The sequence below is a fragment of the Rutidosis leptorrhynchoides genome, chromosome 11 (genome assembly GCF_046630445.1).
Source record: "Rutidosis leptorrhynchoides isolate AG116_Rl617_1_P2 chromosome 11, CSIRO_AGI_Rlap_v1, whole genome shotgun sequence".
In the NCBI taxonomy this organism is placed as follows: Eukaryota; Viridiplantae; Streptophyta; class Magnoliopsida; order Asterales; family Asteraceae; genus Rutidosis; species Rutidosis leptorrhynchoides.
Genome location: NC_092343.1, coordinates 275,431,776 through 275,456,955, shown reverse-complemented (window position 1 = coordinate 275,456,955; position 25,180 = coordinate 275,431,776). Strand labels below are relative to the sequence as shown.

Sequence of the window (25,180 nt, the reverse complement as noted above, 5' to 3'; positions counted from 1 at the left end):
TACTTATCATAATATCATGTTAACTATATATATAACCATATATATGTCATCATATAGGTTTTACAAGTTTTAACGTTCGTGAATCACCGGTCATCTTGGGTGGTCAATTGTCTACATGAAACCTATTTCAATTAATTAAGTCTTAACAAGTTTGATTGCTTAACATGTTGGAAACATTTAATCATGTAAATATCAATCTCAATTAATATATATAAACATGGAAAAGTTCGGGTCACTACAATTCTGTCATAGGAACGTCATTCCACATTTAGGAACGTCGTCCCTCCCTTCGTAATCCTAGAACGTCGTTCCGAATGCCAAAACGTCGTTCCTCAAACGTCCTCAAACTTGTTCCGTTCAATTTTACACAATCCTCCTATACACAACGTCGTTCTTGAATTTGGAACTTCATTCCAGCATATGGAACGTCGTTCTTAACTTATTTTGATGTTAATTCTGAAAATGCATAAGTATAAGTAGACTTTTCCTTACAGTTTTTGAGGACACTCTCTGGTGACACTTTCTGGTATATAAAATTTAGGGTCTTACAGAATATTTGTATTTAAGATATATATCATATCCTAAAATAGAGGATTCTTGTTAGCTAAGTCATAGGTAGAAACCGTGTATGTAATCGCGTAATAATTACCATCGTGATCAATGAATAAATCAGGAATCATTCTCTATCACTAATCTTTGCATGGAATCGAACCCTTAACCTCTATATTGAAAAGCCAAAAATCTTACCACTAACTATAGAGAATAGAATGGATACACCGCTAAACTAAGAACCGTACGGATGGATGCCGGTTTAACAACCGGACTAAAAGTCTCACCACAAGCAATGCCAACCTGTTGGCTTCGACTGTTAGTAACGAGTCGAGCCTTATACATTCTCAAATTACCGTCTGCATTATATTTGTGCTTGAATAGCCACATGGAGCGAACTATGTTCTTGTCCGATGGGTGAGGCACAAGTTTCTAGTACTGTTGTTAATTAAAGCATTATATTAATCAGACATAGCTTGCTTCTAGTTAGAGTCGTGAATAAATTCAGAGTAAGTGCGGGGAATGGGAGATATGGCGGTTGTATGAAGGTTGAGACGTTGGACAGGCTTGGTGGTACCAAGGCTGGTGCGGGTGATTATAGGGTGAGTGGAGAGAGAAGTAGAGGTAGATGTAGCCTCAGTAGGAGGAGGCCGTGGCTCCGAAATAGGATGAGGTGGAGGTGTGGGGACAGTCATAGGATGGTGGTTGAGCGGGTGTCATGGAACCAAAAGGGAAACAGGTCTCATCGAAGGTAACATGTCGAGAGAGGATGATTTTGTTAGTTGTAAGATCCAGACAGCGGTAACCCCGATGATTGGAGGGGTAATCAAGAAAAATACATGGAGTGGAGCGAGGTGCAAGTTTGTGTGTGGTGGGAAGGTGAGGGTAGCAGAGGCAGCCGAAGACTCGGAGAGTGACGTAGTTAGGTTTTTGTTTGTATAGACGGGAGTGCGGTATGTCATGATTGATGGCGGAAGAGGGAAGAATGTTAAGTAGATAGGCTGCCATGTGGAGAGCTTCCGCCCAGTAAGTTGGCGGGAGATGAGCTTGAAAGATTAGGGTGCGAATTAGATTGTTAATGGTGCGGAGCATACGTTCGGACTTTCCGTTTTGTTGAGAGGTGTGAGGGCAAGAGAATCGGAATTGAATACATTTAGTTTGAAGAAGTTGATGGATGCAGTGTTATCGAATTCACCTCCATTATCACATTGAAAAGCTTTGATTGCTTGGTTAAATTGACTGCGAACAAATGTACGAAATTTGATGAATGTTTACGTAACAGAAAAACCGATACATAATGCGAAAAATGATCAAGAAATATAATATAATATTTTAAACCACTAAGACTAGAAACAGGATATGTCCATAAATCCGAATGGATAATATCAAAAGGAGCATTAACATTAGAACTAGAAACAGAAAAAGGGAGTCACACGTGTTTGCCAAGCTGACAGGCATGGCAAAGAACGGGGGACGACGATTTATTACAAATAATATCTTTATTAGAAAAAAGTCTACGAAAAATATCATGTTCGGGATGTCCGAGACGTTGATGCCATGTAACTGCACTGGTGAGAAGAGCATGCTGAGAGGTGGGTGATGTAAGTGGGTAGAGATCTCCGGTGCTATCACATCGGAGAAGCAGACGACGCGTCAGATAATCTTTCACAGAAAAACCAAAGGGATCAAACTCAACAGAAACTAGATTATCACGAGTAAATTGACGAACATATATGAGGTTTTTAACGATGTTAGGGGTTACAAATACATTATTTAAATGTAACGGTCGGTAGACATTTGGTAACAAACTATGACCGGTGTTAGTGACGAGAATGGTGTTCCCGTTACCAATGGTTACTGATGAATATTTGCAATTATCAAAAACAGTACTAAGATTATTAATACGGGAGGTCAGATGTGAAAACGCACCCGTATCCATGTGCCACCTGGCACTATCGTAATCGAGCTGGGCTGTGTAAAAGCATTGGGCCTGTTGTTGAACCGGATGTTGAGATTGCTGTTGGGCCTGAGTAATTCCTAACTGTGCTATAATTTTTTGATTGTTTTGAATGATGTTCTAGAATTGGATGAAGCATCTTTCATGATTAAAATATAAAATAAAATATCAACAGAAAGATAAACGTTTTATTTATGACAGATGAGATGATCGGAATTGATGACCAAGATATTGAGTATTTAATATAATTTTTTCTTAAGAGGAATATTTAAATGAATCCAACTTTTAAGTTAAGATCCAAGAGACCAATCAGAGTGTGACATGTGACGCGACAATCAAATGTGATTGAAAAAAAATTAAAAAAAAAGAATTTTTTTAAATTTTTTTTTGAAATTTTTTTCCGAAAATTTTTTTTTCGAAATTTTTTTTTTCAATCACATGTGATTGGATTTGACATGCGGTAAATCACAAGTGATTCTGCATGTCAATCACATGTGATTGTAAAACCCAATCACATGTGATTCTGCATGTCAAATCTATCTAATTACATATGATTGAAAACAAAAAAATTTTTGAGGAAAAAAATTTTTGAGAAAAAAAATTTTGAAGAAAAAAATATTTTATAAACTTTTTTTTCAATCACATGTGATTGGATTTAACATGCTAAATTTAAAAAAAAAAAAATTAAGAAAAAATTTTCCAAAAAAAAAAATTTCGAAAAAAAAATATTTTTTTGGATTTTTTTTCCAATCACATGTGATTATCGCGCCACATGTTGCGCTCTGATTTGTCATTTGGATTTTAATCAAATTATTGAATTCAAGGAATTACAACTTTTTTTCTTAAAAATGAAAATTGACAAATCTCACAAAAGCAAAATTCGTTCTTTGAAAAAGAAATATAGATGTATGTTGCAGTAGGAGATCAAGAAAGATAACTATTATATCTCTTTTTTTTTTTTCTTTTTTTTTTGTGAGTGGATAAAGACTACACAAAATTAACAAATGAAAAGAAGAGGGTATAGGAATAGGTGTCGGCTATGGCAAAATAAAGGATATTGACGGTGGCTGAAAAGGTAACAACCACCAATCAAATCGATTACTTATTAATTTGTAGCAACCAATTACACAAGCGACCAAATAGAAAAAGAGAACGAAAGGAGGTGTCCGTAAAAAAATATGAAAATTTCTAATGACAACCTAAGGGCTGTCTTTAAGCTATTCAGACATGTATCAAACAATTGTACACTCAATATAACTATCCACTTTCTGTAGAGAGAGAGACCACCTCCATGTACTACTTATTTATGCATATAATTATTTCTTAATGACAACCCTTAGGGTTGTCGTTAGAAAAATTCAAAAAATATATATATAAATAATTCTTGGTCAGTAGCCGAATGATTGATGGAATTGAGAAATTTGTGGAGTAAAGAATGAAATAGGTCCAGAGATTATTTCAATATTCTGATATCATGTTGAGAATAGAATGAATTGATATTATTTTATTAATGTCATTACATAATATAATAGAGACCTTATATAGACTAAAACCCTAACAATGGTAAAACGGCTAAACCCAATAAAAATAATAAGTAGTACATGGACTAATAATAACATAGTCTAACACTAACAACCTCATAGTTATAGAACTATAGTTAAAAAATATTTTTTTTTTTTAACGAAAGGAGTTGTACGTATAAAATAAGAATCCGGGCCGGTTGAAGGGTGTACGGGAGGGTCTGAACCACTTTGGAGCATAAAACCGTACCTTTTCTGTCCACGTTCTTTTGTTGCTCGTGGGAATTATTATTATTATTATTTCCTTCTCTATGAATGAATGAATGAATATGTTTGCCACGTACGCATACGTTGGTTTCGTTCTTTGTGGGTTTCAGTTTTCAGCCCACCAAAACAATTAATTAACTTAAATTAAATAATTTATAATAATAAGTCCACCACCACCAAAAAACACAACACTTATCACTATCAATCAATCTTCAACTTGCAATCTTTAATCCCTTCTTTCTTGTAGTTATCTGTAAGTCTTGTTCTTTCTCATACTTTTTTCTTTCTTTTTCCCTTGTTTTTTGATTACAAAGAACTTAATATTGTTTAATTTAGTACCGTACCTGAATCAATAAATTATATAAGCTGTGCTTGATTCTTGAACTGTGAATATCATAATTTGTTCTTGATTATTAAACTTATAAAATCTTGTAGAAATACTTATGTACTTTTATCCTTTTACCATAACAAAAACTTAGTTTGTGATTGAATTGGATTTTATTTTATCTTGTGTTTGATCATTATTTTTGATCATATACATCTAACTAACTATCATCATAGTGTTCAAAAGATAGCTCAAATATCAGAGAATGGTTTTTGCAGTTCTGTCCTATTTGTTGATAATTTTTATTTTATTTTTAAGTTTTCAACTTTAAATTAGGATTTTTTTTAAGCTTGTTCTGTTTTACTAGTAGTTTTTTATAAGTTTAATGGTTGAATAAAAAAAGATGCAAAGGGTCCGTGTTTCATCACAACAAGTACCAATACAGAAACTAGGCGATTCACAGTTGACAGTATCTCCGAAATTTAAGTTAACTGCAAATCAATCATGTTTACTTGATCCGTTTATGGAATCGGATTCAAGTCTTAATGGGGATCCACTTATACCTGGGCTGCCTGATGATATAGCTTTAAGTTGTCTTCTAAGGCTACCTGTCTCTAGTCACTTAAGTAGCAAATCGGTTTGCAGACGTTGGTATCAGTTATTTAGGAGCAAAGAACGGTTTTTTACACAACGAAAACAAATGGGGTTTAAAGATCCATGGTTATATGTATTCGCGTTTCATAAATGTACAGGAAAGGTTCAATGGCATGTTCTTGATCTTACTAATTTTTTATGGCATACGATTCCACAAATGCCTTGTATCGATAAGGTCTGTCCACATGGATTTAGATGTGTTTCGTTACCATTTGAAGGGTCACTTTTTGTTTGTGGGGGTGTTGTTTTTGACGCCGATTGCCCGTTAAATTTAGTAATGAAATTCAATGTTCAAAAGAATTCGTGGACCGTTATGAAGAAAATGATCACTCCAAGGTCGTTTTTCGCGAGTGGGGTTATAAATGGGAAGATTTATGTAGCGGGTGGGAATAGTACGGATCTTTTGGAGCTAAATTCGGTTGAGGTTATGGACCCACAAAAGGGGATATGGCACCCAGTTGCTAATATGCGCACAAACATGGCGTCTTATGATTCAGCGGTTGTTAATGGGAAGCTTTTTGTGACAGAAGGGTGGTTTTGGCCGTTTTATGTTGTACCGAGGGGTCAAGTTTATGATCCGAAAACGGATAATTGGGAAAATTTGTCTGATGGGCTTAGAGAAGGATGGACGGGTACTAGTGTAGTTATTTACGATCAGTTATTTGTGGTAACTGAACACGAGAGGACTAAACTTAAGGTTTATGATATGAAGAACGATTCATGGAAAACAGTTGACGGGCCAGCGTTACCTGAACAAATATGTAAGCCATTTTCAGTAAATTGCTGTAATAATAGAATTTGTGTTGTGGGGAAAAATCTTAACGTTGCTGTGGGTTGTATTTTGAGAGTAAAGGAATGTGATAATCGTTCGTCGAGGTTTTCGGTTCGATGGAAAGTTGTTGAAGCGCCTGCGAAGTTTTGTAACTTGACGCCTTCGAGTGCACAGGTTCTGTTTGGGTAGTCAAGTTGTTTGGTTTGATGTTTGTTTGCTTCTTTGTTATTGTTTCTGTTTCTGTGATTAAATTGTGTATGTTCTGTTTTTTTATTTAATGTATATATACATTGGTTTACTTATATATTACAGCTTTTGTTAAACTAGAGCCAGAGTTTGTAGTTTCACCACTTGTGATTATTAGTATTGGGTTTGTTTAGTCTTAAATGGGTCTAATAGATAAAGTAATGAAGATCTGTGTGTTTCTTTCACATAGATAAATGGGTACTATAGGCTTATCTATAGTTTGAGTAGTTCATCTTAAAAAAGTTGTAAGGTTGTCCTGTACGGGCTATTCGGGAAGGGCGAGTAATCTGACCTCATACTTTCGTGTACGCAGCCCATCAGGAATACTCCCTGAATGTTTTCAACCCTTCTTGACCAACCCAAGATTCGAACCTGAGACCTCTTCCAAGAATGTCAGAGGCCCCAACCACTGGGCTACCTTGGGATAGTTTAAACTTTTAAAGGGATGCAACACGTGGATTTCTCAAGGGTCACCCATCCTAATACTACTCTCGCCCAAGCACGCTTAACTGCAGAGTTCTGATGGGATCCGGTGGAATACTAAAATATTTGGTTACATTAAAAAAAAAATTTAAATAGATAAGAATTTTTTATTCATGGATCAACTAGATTAAGGCTCTCCATACATTCTTCAGTCAGCCATTTTACTTGTTTGCTTTTAACTTAATATTTAACTTAACCGACCCATGAACTTTATCAGTCATTTCAAAAAGCTTATTTGTTCAACAACACGGAGTTGACATAGTGGTAGTGACTTGTCTTCTCATATGAGAGGTCAAGATTCGACTATGATAAAGAACAACTCAACACCAGCTTCCAGCCTAATAATGAAGCCCAACCCATTGACTTGTAGCCCAACAAACCAACTGTTTGGAAAGCCCACAAAGAAAGGACCACATATACGTGCAGAGGCGGAACATTATAGGGACAAAAGGGGTATTCGCATCCACTCGATTTCGAAAAAAAAATTACACCAAAAAAAAAAAAAAAATACGGAAATATAAGGGATTTTTTAGTGTTTACCCACCTTCGATTAGTTTCGCCCCCTCTCGAGTCGGGGTCAAGTTCCGCCACTGTATACGTGAATACTACGAATTGAGCATTTAGAATAAATAGGAGTATGGTGTATTGTCAATGGCATTCAAATATTATTTTGTATGTATTTTGTTATTTCAGCTATAGTATAGCTTGGGCATGGAAGTTTGCACCTGGTGTATCTTCATTGAATATTGCAGGAAGTTTCCATTCAATGGATATTCTCTGATTATGTATTTTCTTTTGATCATTTAATAAAAGGTTCCATATCTATTTCACTATTAATTCATCTTGTTCTTGATTCTACTACAAAGCTACATCATATAAACTATTACATATCAAATATCTATTATTGGTTCCATTGCCCAACAACCCAAGTCTTCACCATGGTGAATCTAGAACCATTGATTACCACACAATTGGAAGCACGTCTTGATTCTCAATATGTAAAACTTAAGATCCTAACATCGCAAATGAAAGATCTCAGTTTCACAATTTCATCTATGAAAGAAACACTTACCGGGTTACCAAAATTGATCGAGCAAATGGTTGCTGTAACAACCCGAGTTTTTTCGTTAAAACTTTCATTAAATTCTAGACGACCCTTAGTTAAATCATACGATCTCCTACGCCGAATTTTTTTTAAATACATTTAGGAATATTTAAACTGTGACTACTTGAACTCTACGTATTGAATTATGTGAACTCATACTCAGTCTCTAGAGCATTACTAGAATTAATATGAATGATATATTTATTGAATAACATGTTACGGATGATGATATACAAAGAAAACGGGGCGGTTAAGTTAACAGCAGAAGATGTCTTTCAAGACTGCGATTCACACGACTATTACATGAATGATTATTTTAATAGTTATTTGCTTTAGAAAAATAATATTTAGTAGTTTTCATTTAAACGCTTCGGTAGAAGTACACTGAAATACGAACGGTTAGTGAAAACCGGAAAAACGTCTTTTAAACAACGAAACGAATAATAACTTGCTTATAATAATTATTTTATATAATTATTATGTTTTTAAATATAATTAATTTATTAGTTGTTTTAATTAATTAAACTTTGTGGATTTGTTTAAGCTTCCGGTTAATGTTCCGGAAATTCGATTTCGGTTAACGAAAACTAGAATAATAAATTCACGATACAAAGAAACTTAAGAAGAATAACTCACTACTCACAAAGAATGTAAACCAAGAATAATAAATTCCTACAAAGAAAGTAAAACAAGAAATGAGAGGAGAATCAAACGCTCCAATTTTTTCTTGATGTTAGAAGAGTTGATGCTTTGGGTTAAAGAATCTATCTATATTTATCATATAAATTTGTAAATTGATAATGTAAATTATGCTTACTTGACATAATCTTATATAATGTCTTGACAATTGTCTCAAAATAAAGTTATGTGATGATTGTTATAAAATATCTAGATTGTGTTATAAAATATCTAGATTGGATGTTAATTTTATTATTATTATATTTCTTGCATAGTAATATTTTATACTATAAATAGACATGTATGGTAACCATTTAAGGTGTACCATTTCTCTTGAAATATCAATATCAATATTTCTTCTCTCCTTCTTCTCTCTTTTTCTCTCTTTGTTCTTATAACCATTAAAGGTAGTTATAAGCCTACTGAATTATAACACGTTATCAGCACGAAGAGCTTAGTGTAATCAAAGGATATCTCAAACGATCACAAGTCAGTGATCAAGGTATGAAATTATTAATAATTTTCAGACTCGAATATATCAAACTTCTACTAACATTTTGAACTACTAATTTTTATTAAGTTCTTAGTGCATTTGTATTGTTCTTATTATATGGTTGGCTCTGCCACCTAAATTATATATGGTCAACACTGTCGCCTAACTATCATTTATGTTTACTAACTCTTATTAACTTCACTAACATTTATATTTATGTTATTTAAGTTATATATGGTCGGTTATACCGCCTGAATTATATTTTCTGTAATCTAACTCTTATTAACTTCACTAACATTTATATTTATGTTAATAAGACCTCATGATTGTACGCAACACGTCATTTGACAACACGGTACTTTATGTACGCAACACGTCATTTGACAACATGGTACCGTGGGTCGAAATTAATTCCGATCAATACGAATCCGATGAGGTCTTTATATGTTATCTAACATTTATGATTACTTATGCAATTAATCATTATTTATTTCATGCATACTAATGTTTATTCTTAAATTTATAATCTTAAAAGTTAAAATAAGAAAAAGTAGTTTGTATTTTTATTAAAAGTAAATCTTAAAAGTTAAAATAAAAAAAAAGGAATGGTAAAATGGAGTAGTTTTTTTTGTCAAAAATGAAGTATTGAAAATGAAGTGGTATCCTTCTATAATTAAAAAAAAAAAAATTGTACCTAATTGCTATTATCTGCCCTCGTATTTTTTTTTCCTTCTTTTCCTTACTTTATCTCAAAAACCGAAATTCCTTTTGATAAGTCTTGGGCCGAGACAACTACTCATCAGATGGAATTTAATCATACACGTTTAAGAGGGTGTTTGGGGTAGCGTTTTGAGAAAGATTTTTTGATTATTACGTTTTATAAACGTAAAAAAATTGATTTTTAGTGTTTGGCAATTAATCTTTGAAAAGTGATTATGTACGTTTAGGAAGCATCAAAACGCGGTTATGAAACAGTAGCACTCAGCATACTGCACCAAAACGCAATAAAATTCTAGAGTCAAAATTACTTAAATATCCTAAAAAGAATTAGTCATGTTTTTTTTAATGGGTACAACAAGGGTATTATTAGGCACTAAGAAAGAGAGCAAACATGATGGCTAATGAATTCAAACTTGATTACCCTTCGGTGGTAGTATATATAATTTGATTTATTACGGTATTGTCATGTCTTTAAAATATATTATTTGATATAAGATATCCAATAATTTGACATTACGATGTCTATCTTAGTCATTTTAGTCATTAATTATTGGATTTCAAATATCTAAAAAAATGAATATTTAATTATTGCGATATCAAACATTATAATCAAATCCAAACACTATTTATTTACAACACGTTTTGCTGCAGCTGATTATTTGATTCCAATTATTTAAAACGCATAATCATTTTTTCAAATCGCAAATCCAAACACCCCTAAATAAATCTAGTGTTAAAGGCAAGTGGGGGTATCAAAGAATTGAAGTGGAAACATGTACGTGTAAAACAAGTCAAGCGAAAGAGGTCCCTACTACCTTATTAAACTAATTGGGTGCCAAATTGTTTAATGGCAAGATTCATTTTTGGTTGGTTGGGTCACGGATTTTAGACAAGCTTTATGGGCAGATTTTTTTTATTGCAAGAGGGTAAAAACTTTTTTCCAAACTTGTCAAATATTTTGTTAAAAACGTGACCGTTGAAAAAAGGAGATTGAATAATAAAACTTAAAAAACATTTTTTTTTTTTGAGTGTGCATCAAAATGGCTCATTTAATAATGGAGAGTTAAAAAGATAGTCAAAATTATTTCAACGAACAAGGGTTCAATTGGATGTTTCTTAAAAAAATAAATAAATAAATAAAAAATCCGCGGGTACGGGTGATGGATCCAATAAATCCGCATCCACGACCCGCGGGTGTCATCCCTAATTGTGACGAGTACAAATCAACTAAAAGTCTAAAAGATAAATGCTCTTATAGGGACCAAATGTTCACAATAATTGCCTAAGCTAGATATGAAACAAATAGTTCATTAAAAAAAAAAAGGTCGTTGTGCGTTTTCGAGATGATAGCCGAAATACACTTACAAAAGTAGGTCAGCCGTCAATTCTTTATGGTCATATCAACGTAGATCAACAAAATCATTTATGGTTTTGATAAAAGATTAATTGAAAATTAAATTTTTTTTTTTTTGGATTCTCGGTAACAAAATCAAAGGTTGTTTTTGGTTGCCACAACAAACAAGACAGAGGTTGTTGACCTTTGTTGTTAAACATGGCACAAGTGAACAATAACAATAGATTATTGTTTTTGAAAAGAATAATGATGCGTTAATTTAATTGTATAAAATAAAATTAAAGAAAATGGTTTTCATTGATGACTATGAACAAACGCAAACAAAGTGTTTGTAGTATTTGGTGATTAAAAAAAAAAGTGCATCTAAAGCTTCTACTGAAAATAATATGCATCTAAAGCTTCTACTGAAAATTAATGTGCAAGGTACAACATATAACTATATGGTCAAATTCATTTGAGCCTTCGGAGTCACAAGTATATGATGTATATATATTACTCAATTAACAAAATAGTAAATCGAAATTAATTCATATGAATAGTAAAACGAAATTAATTAATTTACTATTCACATAAAAAAGCGCATATGATGAAAAGCGCATCGCATATGATAAGCGCATATGATAAAAAGCGAATATGATGAAAAGCACAGCGCATATGATGAAAAGCGCATATGATTAAAAGCGCATATGGTGAAAAACACAGCGCATATGATTAAAGGCGTATATGGTGAAAAGGATATATGATAAAAAAGGCACATATGGTGATTAATGAAAAGTATATTGTGAAAAAGAATCACAAATGTTTCTTGAAAGAATTCAAGGTAAGATATATGAACCAATTCATCCATCATGTGAACCATTTTGATATTTCATGGTTCTAATAGACGCATCTAGCGGATGGTCTCATATTTGTATGTTATCGAGCCGTAATATGGCATCTGCAAAGTTTCTTGCACAAATTATTAAATTGAGAACACATTATTCTGATTACACCATTAAAAGGATGAGACTTGATAATGCTGGTGAGTTAACATCTCAAGCATTTAATGATCATTATATATCTACAGGGATTGTTGTTGAACATCCAGTTGCTCATGTGCATACACAAAATTGGTTTAGCTGAATCAATAGATAAACGCTTGCAGCTAATAACTAGACAATTGATAATGAGTACAAATCTCTCAATATTTATATGTGGACATGTAAATTTACATGCTGCGACATTAATTCGCATTATACCATGTGGAAGTCATAAATATTTTCACTTAATACTTGATTTTGGCCAAGAGCCAAATATTTTTCACCTTAGAACATTGGTTGTGCAGTGTATGTTCCAATTGTATCACCACAAAACAATAAAATGGTTCTTCAAAGAAAGATGGTAATATATTTTGAATATAAAACATCTTCAATCATAAGATATATTGAACCCATGATGGGTGATGTTTTTACTGCACGTTTTGCTGATTGTCATTTTAATAAAACATTGTTCCCTAGATTAGGGGGAGAAATAAAAATAAAAAATAAAATGATGCTTCATGATGTGAACATCAATTAAGGTATATTGAACTCGCACAAAAGAATGTGAAACGAAAGTTCAAAAATAATGCATATGCAAGAACTTGCAAATTAATTACTTTATGCATTTACAGATAAAAAAAAGTGACCAAATCATATATACCAGCTATAAATGCTCCAGCTCGAACTGGAATTCCAAAAGCTGGCAATAATGTCACTGTTGAGTCTTTGCCACGCATCAAACGTGGAAGATCAATTGGTTCCGAAGATAAAAATCCTCGAAAAAGAAAATCAGCTGATAATGAGGTAAAAGAAAGTGTTCAAGAAGAACCACAAATCAATATTCCTTCTGCAGAGGATATTGATAAATGTAAATACTAAAATTGCGATAAAATTATGCAATATTATGGAACCAAAATGAAATTAAAATCTCTATGAGATATTTTCATATAATGTTACAATGACATCATGAATAAAGATGATGATCTGAAACTAAAATCTGTCATTGAATATACAAAGTGGACATGATTGAGCTCAATGGAAAGGAGCAAGACGAGCTAAATTAGAATCGCTCGATAAAAGAAAAGTTTTCGGATCAATCGTTATCACTTTTAAAGATGTGAAACATATGGGATATAAATGAATTTTTATCCGAAAAGAAATGTGCAAATGAAGTTACAAGGCAAAACTAGACTTGTAACTCAATATTTCCCACAAAGACCAGAAATGAATTATGAAGAAAACTTATCCTTATGTAGTGAATACAATTACTTATTAGATACTTAATCAACTTGGTAGTTACTTAAATGCATCTCATGGATGTTGTTACTACTTATCTATGTGAATCACTTGATAGTGATATATATATGAATATATCTGAAGGGTTTAAGGTATCATAAGTATCTAATGCAAAACTCAAATAAATGTATTCCATTGAATCACAAAGATTTTTATATGGATTGATATAATAGTATAACCGATTAAATGACTACTTGAAAAAAGGGGTATACATATAAACTTATTTTGCACGTATGTTTTATAAAAACAATGTTCGGATATGTGATCGTAGTTGTTTATGTCAATGTTATTAACATCATATGAACGAATAAAGAGATCTATGAAATCATTCAACTTCTAAAGAATTATTTTGAAATGAAAGATCATGAAAATCTTAACAGATCGGAAGTTCCATATTTTAGTGCAATTGAGGTTCTTATGTATCTTATAGATTGTACAAGACCTGACATTTCTCTTGCAGTTAATTTGTTGGCAAGATTCAGCTCAAATGACAATGGAGCGGGATCAACCACATATTTTGATACCCTTGAGAAACTGCTGATTTAAAATTATTTTATTATAACGTTTCAAAACAAGATTTGGTTGATTATATATATGCAGGTCATTCATCAAATCCTCATAAAGATAAATCTCAAACTCGATATGTATTCCTAAATGGAGATACCACAAAATCATGGCGTTCTTAAAACAAACACTTGTTGCAACATCTTAAAACAAACACTTGTTGCAACATCATCATCAAATCATGACGAAGTGATTGCATTATATGAAACTACTCGAAAATGTGTTTGGTTGAGATCAATGACATAAATCATTATTGATTCTTGTGGACTAGAACTCTATAAAAGACTAACAACTATCTTCACCAACAACTATATATGAAGATAATGCAGCTTGCATAATACAAATGAAAGAAGAGTATCAAAAGTGACTGAACAAAATATAAATACTGACGAGGCGCCAAAGCCATAGACGGTCTTAACGGTCATAAGTTTGATGGAAAAGAATAGTATGTTGGTAAGGCTCAGAAAAGACTACAAAGGAATAGGAATTGAAACAAGGGTTTGAGCAAACCATGAAGGAGACTGTAGACAAATCACAAGGGCTAAACTTGTACATAAAAGATTTAGATGATACAGTTTCAGATGAAAACCTCAGATTCTTCTCATATACTCAAGATCTCGTAAAAGACAACCAGATTAAAATGAGATACGTTCAATCAACAACTCTGCTGATCTTTATACCAAAGCACTGCCAACTGCTATTTTCAGAACACACGTTCATAATATTGGCATGAGACATGTTCAGAAGATGTAACAACTCAGGCGTTGCCTATTTGAGGGGGAGTCAACTCTATGCTGCACTCTTTTTCCCTTAGTTAAAGTTTTATCCCAATGGGTTTTCTTTAGCAAGGTTTTTAACGAGGCAGTAATAGTTATTCTCTAATAAAATTGTCATCCAAGGGGGAGTGTTATAAAATATCTAGATTGTGTTATAAAATATCTAGATTGGATGTTAATTTTATTATTATTATATTTCTTGCATAGTAATATTTTATACTATAAATAGACATGTATGGTAACCATTTAAGGTGTACCATTTCTCTTGAAATATCAATATCAATATTTCTTCTCTCCTTCTTCTCTCTTTTTCTCTCTTTGTTCTTATAACCATTAAAGGTAGTTATAAGCCTACTGAATTATAACAATGATGACATAAATATTTGCATATTATATTAATTTATGTCATAAATATTGTATGTATAGTATAATAACTTATAAAAAAAATTTGGTGCATCTAAACAGCCGTATTAGGCTTTTTGTTTTATTATTCCATTATACAATGCAATTTATTTTGTTATCCAATTTGTTCGATCGTATATTCGTGTTCGGCTATGATTGATTTTGTTTCTCTATCATATTTTTCATATAGTGATGAATATTTTGATTCTCATGCTCCTATAGTACAATGGTACTCAATGGTTTGGTTCTCTCAATGCATTCCCCGTCACGCTTTGTTGTTTGGCTTCTTATGGGTGAAAGGTTAAAGGCTCAAGATAGGCTAAAGGCTTGGGAGGTTCATCATGGTTCTTCGTTATTATGTCCTCTATGTAATATGGTGCAAGATTCTCATGATCACCTCTTCTTCTCATGTACGTTTTCGGCTCAGGTATGGTCCTTAATTTTAAATCATATTGAGTTTCCTGTGATCACGCATGGATAGAAGGATTTTGTGCTTTTGGTGAGCCCGTTTGCTAGTAGGAATGTGGCTAGAATTTTCGTTATAAAGCTACTCTTTGCGGCCTTTGTGTACTATGTTTGGCAAGAAAGGAATCGTCATTTGTTCAAAAAAGGCGGTTTTTCTCCGGTGCAGCTTTATGAAACCGTTTATTCTACGGTTTGATTGAAGCTGATGAGTTTTAGATGGAAGTTTACTCCGAGTGCCCTGGAGCTAAAATCGGATTGAAAAATATCTTGAGTAAAAAAGATAGTGAATATATCTCACTACCCATACGTTTTAAGCTAATGTAAATATTCCAAAAATTCTAACGTACTACAAAACATCCTATTTAAATGTTTTTGTTACTATACTAAATACCTTTTTATTTATAGATTATTTATCCGTAACTTCGTTCAAGAGTGTAATTATTATATTTGTAGGTAATTAATGTCTTTTACCAGATAATTAATTTTCTTAATGATTTGGCTTTTAAAATTCCCATTTTAAGTCATCATTATCTATTTATGATTTAATATGCAATAAACAATGTATTTGTTGGCAAGATAAAGCACGAGAGAATCAACCTAAAGAATTTACATTATTACTTCATTGGAATTGAAATTGAAATTGAAATACACATTTTTAGATAATTTTTTTTTCAGAGTATTAAATGTGTTTTTTTTTTCAATTTTTTATTTTATGAAACTATATCTAAGGTGTAACGACCCGACTTTTTCGACTTATATATTTGTGCTCTATACTTTCACGAATCTGCGTATATGTGCGTAATGAGCTAGTTTATGCTCTGGGATCTTTATTCACGATTAATTACTTTTGTTAGTATCTTACAACGTGATGTTAATCGCGTAATCACTTAACTTGATCCTCAAATGCATTTATGACCGTTAGTGTCACTTGACGTTTAAAACGAGCTATGTACTTTGTACACGTTAAACTTTTGTCATAATTGGAATATTATGACTACGTAATACTAATTGTTATTTTCTAATGACAATTACTTGGCTTATTGGTTGCTTAATTACGCTTAGTAATTTACTAATGCACACTAGTTAGTCTTATTGGAATTTTTTTTTTTACCTTAATGGACTTAAGTCCACCCTACTCTAGTTAATGGACCATTAAATTAGCCCAACTTTAATGGATTTATGATCCATAAAGATGTATGACAAAAACCCATTAAGATGAGCCAACATACTAGCATTTTTGTTAATCATTACTACACATGTTGCATGGGATCCCAACAACAAGCACCACCTTTAGACCACCGCCATACAAAAAGTAAAAAGTTGTCCCCCATTGTCGCCCATGATACCTACGGCCACCTAGCACCTCCACCACTATAAATATCATGCCACATTCTTCATTTCACACTTCATTTCATTCTCATTTTACACACACTTGCTCTCTAATTTTTTTCTCTAGTCTTTCTCACACTAAAATTGTAAGTTCTTAAATTTTCTTCTTCTTCATTCTTTCTTCTTAATCACGACATCATCATCATCATCATCATTATGAGATCAAGCTTTTTAGCTTTTTGATCTTGTTATATCTTGTAGATTCAAACTTTGATTTGAATCCTTCAAGAACATGAAAGATTCAAGTTTTTTAGCTTTGAATCTTCATTACTTTGTTGGATCTAAGTTTTGAAGCTTAAAATCACTTTATTTTGTTAAAAGATCAAAACTTGTGTTTATGATCTTCATGTAACTTGTAGATCTAGCTTTTTGCTTTAAGGATTTTCAAGAATATTAAAGATCCAAGCTTTCTAGCTTAGGGTTTCATTATTTTGTTGAAGATCTAAGCTTTTTAGTTTATGATCTCATTACTTTTACTAGATCTTAGCTTTCTAGCTTATGGTCTCATTAATCTTGTAAAGATCCAAGCTTTCTAGCTTAGGATTTCTTAACATTTGCGATCTAAGTTATTACTGTAGATCTCACTTACTTGGAACCTTTTTATAATTTTTATGGTGATAAAATCAAGTCTTCATCATCTCATATGATGAAGATGCATAAACTTGTATCAAAAGGACAAAGATTGAAGCTTTATTGTATTTATATAATAAAGAGACAACCTTGATGTTCAAAACTTGTAGAAAGTTAGCTTTTACTTTTAGTTGTGTGTTGATGGTTAAAACTTGGTCATAATGATGCTAAAACATCAAAGAGTTGTACACTTGAGGCTTATACGCATCAAGGATGAGAACCGTGATAAGCATCAAGCACCAAGAAACCCACCGGAGCACTTGTTTCTCTTTTTTAGGGTCTGATCAGACTCCTGGGGCTTTTTTAAAGTTGATTTCCAGATAGTTCAGTCTGATTAGATGACTTTTCGTTTAAGACTCGCCTAAATCCGATATACGGTTTAGGATTTATAGCCTTCCGAAAATCACTACGCCCTTGTAACGACGTGCTGAAATTTCTGACCTACTCGCGCTTGAACCGTCACCACGGTCAAACGACATCGAGTTAGGATCTGAAAATTTGACAGCTGTAAGAGGACTCACATACAGAGTCTTGGCCACTGACCGCGCGTCTTTTCAGTTTGTATAGAGGTCGTAATAGCTGATCGAAGTCAGCCTTTTGTTTCGATCTATATTCTTGTTGAAAACTTACTTTATCTTTTACGAATGATGATGACGATGATGATGCTTTGGACTTTACTTACGTACTTTTAAACCTTTTGGGACAATTTACTGACTTAGTAACCTTTGACTTAGGTTGAGGACCTTTCGGACGGACTTACTACTTGCATATTTTTCATATCGACTTTTACCGCACATTCACTGTGAGTTATAGCTCCCTTTTTACTTTAACTATTTTTGGGACTGAGAATACATGCGCTTTTTATGTTTTTACATACTAGACACGAGTACTTAAACTTTATATTTGTGTGGGTGATACAACGGCACAAAGATTCCCCTTAGCACGGTAACGTTTAATCATTGGTTTTTGAACCGGTGAACGCGAATGTTAGATATGGATCCATAGGGTTTGACATCCCTACTAGGGCTAGTCGCACTAGCATTTAACGGATGTTTAATACTTCGAGAACATACGCACTCGCCAAGTGTACTTTTAGGGGGTGGTATATTTTTACGTTAAGTTAGTTACCGAGTGCCCACGGATAAGCATATACTTTTCATACTGTTTTGAATACGAAATCTCGTGGTCTACATTACATTGCTGATTACAAACAAACTATAGCTCATCAAAATTCGTGTTGACATTTTAAAGCATGTATTTCTCAGGTGCTTAGACGTTGTTTCTTCCACTGTTAGACTTGATGTTACAGACTCGCTGTGTTAGACTTCCGCTGCATTATTTAGAGATTTCTCAATCATGGAACTTTTACTTTGCATTAACAACTTATGTTAAATTTGAACAATGGTTTTGTAATGACCTTTGCGTCACGTACTTATGTTAATGCTCTCTATTCATAGAAGCACGTTATCTTTTGTAAAACATTTGACCTTGTTAAAAACGTTATCTTTTCATGAATGCAAAACTTGTTTTAAAACAGCATATAGTGTTGTAACCATGTAATGGACCTGTTGTTGATGATCCATACACATGGATTTTGTACGGGGCGTCACATAAGGATATATTAATTTGAATTCTTGATATAAGTTGAGATTCAAAGGATAAATCTCAGCCATTGAATCATGTGATGGGAGAGACAATCACATGTGATTACCAGCCTTGGATCACATGTGATTAACAATCTAGATTAAAACACAAAAATAAAGGAAGAGTAAGCTATAAGCTAGTAATCGCATGTGATTATTTTAAATCTAAGGGCTGCTAATCACATGTGATTGTCCCGCCTATCACATGATCCAACTTAAATTAAAGATGCAAATACATATTTACCACTATATCTAATCGTCATATAATTTTAAAAAATAACAAATTCAATTTTGTAAAAATATACCTGACATTATCGTTTTTTTACTTTAAGATTTGAATAACCCTATAGAATTTGAAAAGGCAAAAGCTTACTTTTTCTGTGTGAAGGTTTCTTTGGTGGCAGGTTATTCGCTTACTAATTTCATGTGGAAAAACTAAAACTAACATCTGATTCTTTTTATTGTAGAAAATAGTGAATCAAAATTACTCCAAAGAATGCAGAGAACATGGCATGAGAGTTCTAAAAACTAAAAGAAGCAAAGATTCACAATTGAATGCAAATAAATAAAGAAAATAATTTACAACCCTCATCATCATCTACTGGAAATCATGTATCATCTTCAATATCTCATCTTACCTCTTCAAACACAGGTTTGAATACATTATTTATGCTTTTGATTTTGATAATATAAATGGTAATATATGTGTATCTGAAAGGTCATTTTTACAACTGAACATGATTAGTAAATTAACATGTTCAAGTGCCATTAACTTATCGCTGTTACTAATATGCTCATTTTAACCATGGTATGTATGCTTATTTCTATTAAACATAATGAAAATAACACTATAGATGTAAAGACCCGTCCTAATCCATAAGAACGAATACAATAACATATGATTACATTGCGAGGTATTTGACCTCTATATGATACATTTTACCAACATTACATTCGTTTTAAAAGACAAACTTTCATTTCATCGAAAGTTGACAGGCATGCATACCACTTCATAATATCCAACTATAAATGATCAAATCCGTCATTTACTTAATCATAATCTTTACTGAACTCAACGACTTGAATACAACGTCTTTTGAAATATGCCATGAATGATTCTAAGTAATATCTTTAAAATGAGCAAATGCACAGCGGAAGATTTCTTTCAATCCTGAGAATAAACATGCTTTAAAGTGTCAACCAAAAGGTTGGTGAGTTCATTAGTTTATCATAATCGATCATTTTCATCATTTTAATAAACCACAAGATTTCATATATTGACACGCGTAACTCGCGAATTAAAATTCATTCATATGGTGAACACCTGGTAACCGACCTTAACAGGATACATATAGAATATCCCCATCATTCCGGGACTCTCATCGGACATGATAAATCGAAGTACTAAAGCATCCGAAACTCGGATGAGGCTTGTTGGGCCAAATAGATCTATCTTTAGGATTCGCGTCAATTGGTGGCAATTGTCATAAACACCAATTTTTAGGCTACCAAGCTAAAAAGGGGCATATTCGGTTCGATAATCCAACTATAGAATGTAGTTTCGATCACATGTGTCTATTTCGTAAAGCATTTATAAAAGCAGCGCATGTATTCTCAGTCCCAAAAATATATATTGCAAAAGCATTTAAAAAGGGAGCAAATGAAACTCACAATACTGTATTTCGTAGTAAAAATACATATGACGTCATTGAACAAGTGTAAGGTTGGCCTCAGATTCACGAACCTATATTAAGTATATATATTTATATGTTGGTCAATATCTATCTAACAATTTAGGTCAAGTCATAGTGTACCACAAATCTAATGCTCGAGACTAATAAGAAAAAGTCAACAAAAGTTATCTTGACCAAAATGATTTCCACAATTTAAACATGATTATTACTTAGTTTAAATATAGTCGTTTTATATTTCTTTTTAAATATTTTTAACAGACTTAGTAAATAACATAATTCATTTATTAATAAAAATTTTATATTAAAATTTATATAATAAAAATATACTTTTAAATATCTTAAGTAATAAAATTTATAAAGTTCATTTAATATCATAAAAATAATATGATAGGTATTATTAATGTAATTATATTACACGTAGTAAAATATGTTTGTATCACATATTTATTTGATAAAATAATATCGATAATAATAATAATAGTAAGTAAAAGTTGTATTATTTTGTAATAATAATTATTATTATTCTATTAATAATAATAATAATATTCATATTTACTAAAAATGATATTATGATAAAATGATAATTTTTATTGAAATAATAATAGTAATGATATTTTATATTAACAATGATATTCCTGTAAATAATAATTTTTGTAAAAATTGTAGTTTTAATATTAATACTTTTAATAATTAATAATAATAGTGATAAAATTAATGAAAACGATATTTTTATCTAAATCAATACCTTTCAATATTTTAATTTCATCATGATAATTATACTCATTATTTCCTAATCAATTTGTTAATAGCTTTTAGTCGTCTTTTATATCGCGTTCATAATAATAATAGTAATCATAATAATTAGGGGTTACTAATACTATTTTTAATTATAATAATACTAATGATAATAAATATTATGATAATGTTAATGATAATACTAATAACTATTTTACTGATAATAATAATAATAATAATAATAATAATAATAATAATAATAATAATAATAATAATAATAATAATAATAATAATAATAATAATTATAACCTTAACGATAATAACGATAGTAATAATAATAAAAATAACAATAATATCTTTTATTAATAATGACAATGAAAATAATAATAATAATAATAATAATAATAATAATAATAATAATAATAATAATAATAATAATAATTAGATAATAATTATAACGACGATCATAACGACGATAATAATAATAATCATTTTTAATAATAATACAAAAATTCAATTGACTATAACTTCTAATCCGTTCATCGAAACCATTCGATATCTAAATGAAAAGTTCTTAATTTTTCGCTAGCTTTCCAACGACATGCATATCTTATACCTTATCTCAACCGCATATGTAACTAATTCAGGATTCAACATAACCTATCTAATGACAATATCAAAAATACAAGCATGCATAATCATATATACTTGAGCACTAGTCAGGGATGCACTATTAATATAAAAAAGTTAAGTTATGAGTGCTCACGTATCAATATTGAGATTCAATATTGCAGGAAAGGTACGTAGACGCAACGGAGACGATAAACACTAGGTTGACCTTACGAGCATACCCCTGATCCATACCCATAACCTCCATAGCTATAACCCATAATTTCCTTAGCCCTATCCTACTCGAAAAACCCATCTTGAAATTACCCGAACAGCACTCCATCGTAGTATTTTATGTATAAGTAATAATACTACTACTAACAACAATGATTAATAATAATAATATTAATCTCATTAATAATAATAATATTAATAATTATTATTTTTATTTTTATTTATATATATAGAGAGATCAGAGATAGATAGAAGAGGGAGTGATAAACTGGAACGAAATCGGACGAACTTATAGACATTTTCCTCACCTAACCCCCATGCAATTGCATGGGGTTTGTGAGCTACAACCATGCGATTGCATGGTCACTCCCAATAGTTCCAATTTGTTTACAACATGGGCGGCTATCGATTTTTAATATTATATATTTTATATATTTAATTTATATAATTAATTATATATTATATTATATTTATAATCATAGTTGAATTATACTTTTTGTTTCGATGACTCGTACGTTGACACACGACCTATGTGCCGGTTTCGGTTTTCCGAACGCATTTTCGTATGCTTAGAAAAACTAGCACTTTACGTTTAGTGACTCATACCTTTGACAAAATATAGACTTAGAGTATTAGTAACTATATCACTCAAGATGTATCTTAATCATTTAGATGTTTTGGTCATTTGCTTCTATAAATCAACTTCTCATTACTCATCAAAGTATATTTAATTCAAAATGTTTTTATATCTAAGTTAATATTATATTTTATAAAGTATATATATATATATATATATATATATATATATATATATATATATATATATATCATTATTTAAAATATAAATTTGTACATATTATATATATTCATCTAATAATATAATTTTTAGTTTTTCAAAACTAATTTATATTTCAAAGTCCGTTTTTATATAATTTAAACTCGTTTTAATACTAGAAATTATTATATTAAATAATGTTTTTAAATAATATGAAAACTAATTAATTAATTTGCCAAGGAACATGAGTCAATTATTGTAAGGTACGCTTTTGAAAAATAAACGAAAATCTTTACTAACTTTTGACTAACACTTGTAAATGACATTTTGTAACTTTGCCAAATATTTCGAATACCGTTAAAAAGAAAAGTTTCGTAATCAAAGTGGACCTCTCAACAAAGACTCGTAATCATATCACAAGGTGTCAGATAACTCCATCATTATCTTCTAATTCCATCGATAAATATATTGAACAAATATGTTCATGTAAAGTATTATACATTCAAATACTTTGTTAACATTTCAAGTTATAATATATATACACGTATACATATATGATCATATCCGTTCATATAATGGTTCTAAATCATTGGAATTTGGTCGAGGTTGAAATGAATGTATGAACATAGTTTAAAATTCTTGAGATTTAACTTAACAAACTTTGCTTATCCTGTCAGAAACATATAAAGATAAAGTTTAAATTTGTTCGGAAATTTCCGGGTCGTCACAGTACCTACCCGTTAAAGAAATTTCGTCCCCAAAATTTGATAAAGGTCGTCATGGCTAACAATGAGAATGTTATTATGACGATTATAGAGTTTTATCATGTTTAAGAAGTATGGATAAAATAATTCAATTAATCGAAGCGTATGAGTGAAGTTATCGTAAATGAATGAAATAAGATAATAGTGATTCGTCATATCTTTTGACGCCATCACGATTGATCTCCGGATTTAAAGAAAATCTTTGTAATCAATATAAGATTTGATTCTTCGGTGAATAAAGAAGTTAAGATCTCTTTAATTAAATGCGATAATCTGTCTCGATTGCTCTGTCGGATATTTTACTATAAATCTACCTCCTTCGTTTCCTTTTAACTCACACCTTCCATTCTTTCTCCCTCAATTCATACTTTAAAGTTTTTGTCAATATGCTCCATCCAGTTCTGATTCTTGTTATACTCCTAACCTTCATATCTGTCATTCTTCTTTTTCATTTGCCGCCGGAAGAATCTATTTACTTCTACTATACTCTTGGTTTTATAATATTTTTAGTTCTCCCGTGTCTTTATGTTGTTATATGCATTGATATTTATGGGTTGTAATTTCCAGGTTGTTGTTGGGCTTTATATCTTCCCTTATATTTCAAAGTCCCTGCTTCTGTCTTCTATAATCATTGTCATCCACAGTTAATGCTTCCTTCTATTTACTGCGATTTATATTCCCATTTCTATTTCGGAGTTTCCTTCTTCTGTTTCCTCTTCTTGCGATTAAGCACCGTATGTAATGGTCCAGAATTTGTATATATGCATTTTGGAATGAACATAGTTAAGGTTCTAAGAAGTAAATCATACTGGCACGATCTTGATTTGTCAAATTACCAGGATATCCAGAAAAGACCGAATCATCAAGAAAATACTTTCTTGATATTTTTTTAGAGGTTAAATAGAATACAAGAGTCGTGTAACATGACACATGATGACGTTATGATCTGTGAATCATCACGTTTCATTTAGAAACTCGGCATGACTTAATGTAATATAATCATGTTGATCAAGTGTCATTATATTATACTAATTCATGCTTCAGTTCCCAACATTACTTCAA

General features: G+C 31.5%; 2 protein-coding genes and 1 pseudogene across 2 annotated transcripts; 2 read left to right on the top strand and 1 right to left on the bottom strand.

The window, feature by feature from the left end:
• The first annotated feature begins 4,350 nt into the window (after positions 1-4,350).
• Positions 4,351-6,370, top strand: LOC139876634 (F-box/kelch-repeat protein At1g30090). The gene has a single exon (XM_071863974.1). It carries the CDS (start codon positions 5,022-5,024, stop codon positions 6,231-6,233), a length of 1,212 nt encoding a protein of 403 aa, XP_071720075.1. The 5' UTR covers positions 4,351-5,021; the 3' UTR covers positions 6,234-6,370.
• A 362-nt stretch (positions 6,371-6,732) lies between these two features.
• Positions 6,733-6,851, bottom strand: LOC139878083 (5S ribosomal RNA; annotated as a pseudogene).
• Positions 6,852-15,406: 8,555 nt separating this feature from the next.
• LOC139875534 (uncharacterized) lies at positions 15,407-15,841 on the top strand. The gene is made up of 2 exons (XM_071862869.1): positions 15,407-15,607; positions 15,662-15,841. Exons 1-2 carry the CDS (start codon positions 15,407-15,409, stop codon positions 15,839-15,841), a joined length of 381 nt encoding a protein of 126 aa, XP_071718970.1.
• The last annotated feature ends 9,339 nt before the right edge of the window (positions 15,842-25,180 follow it).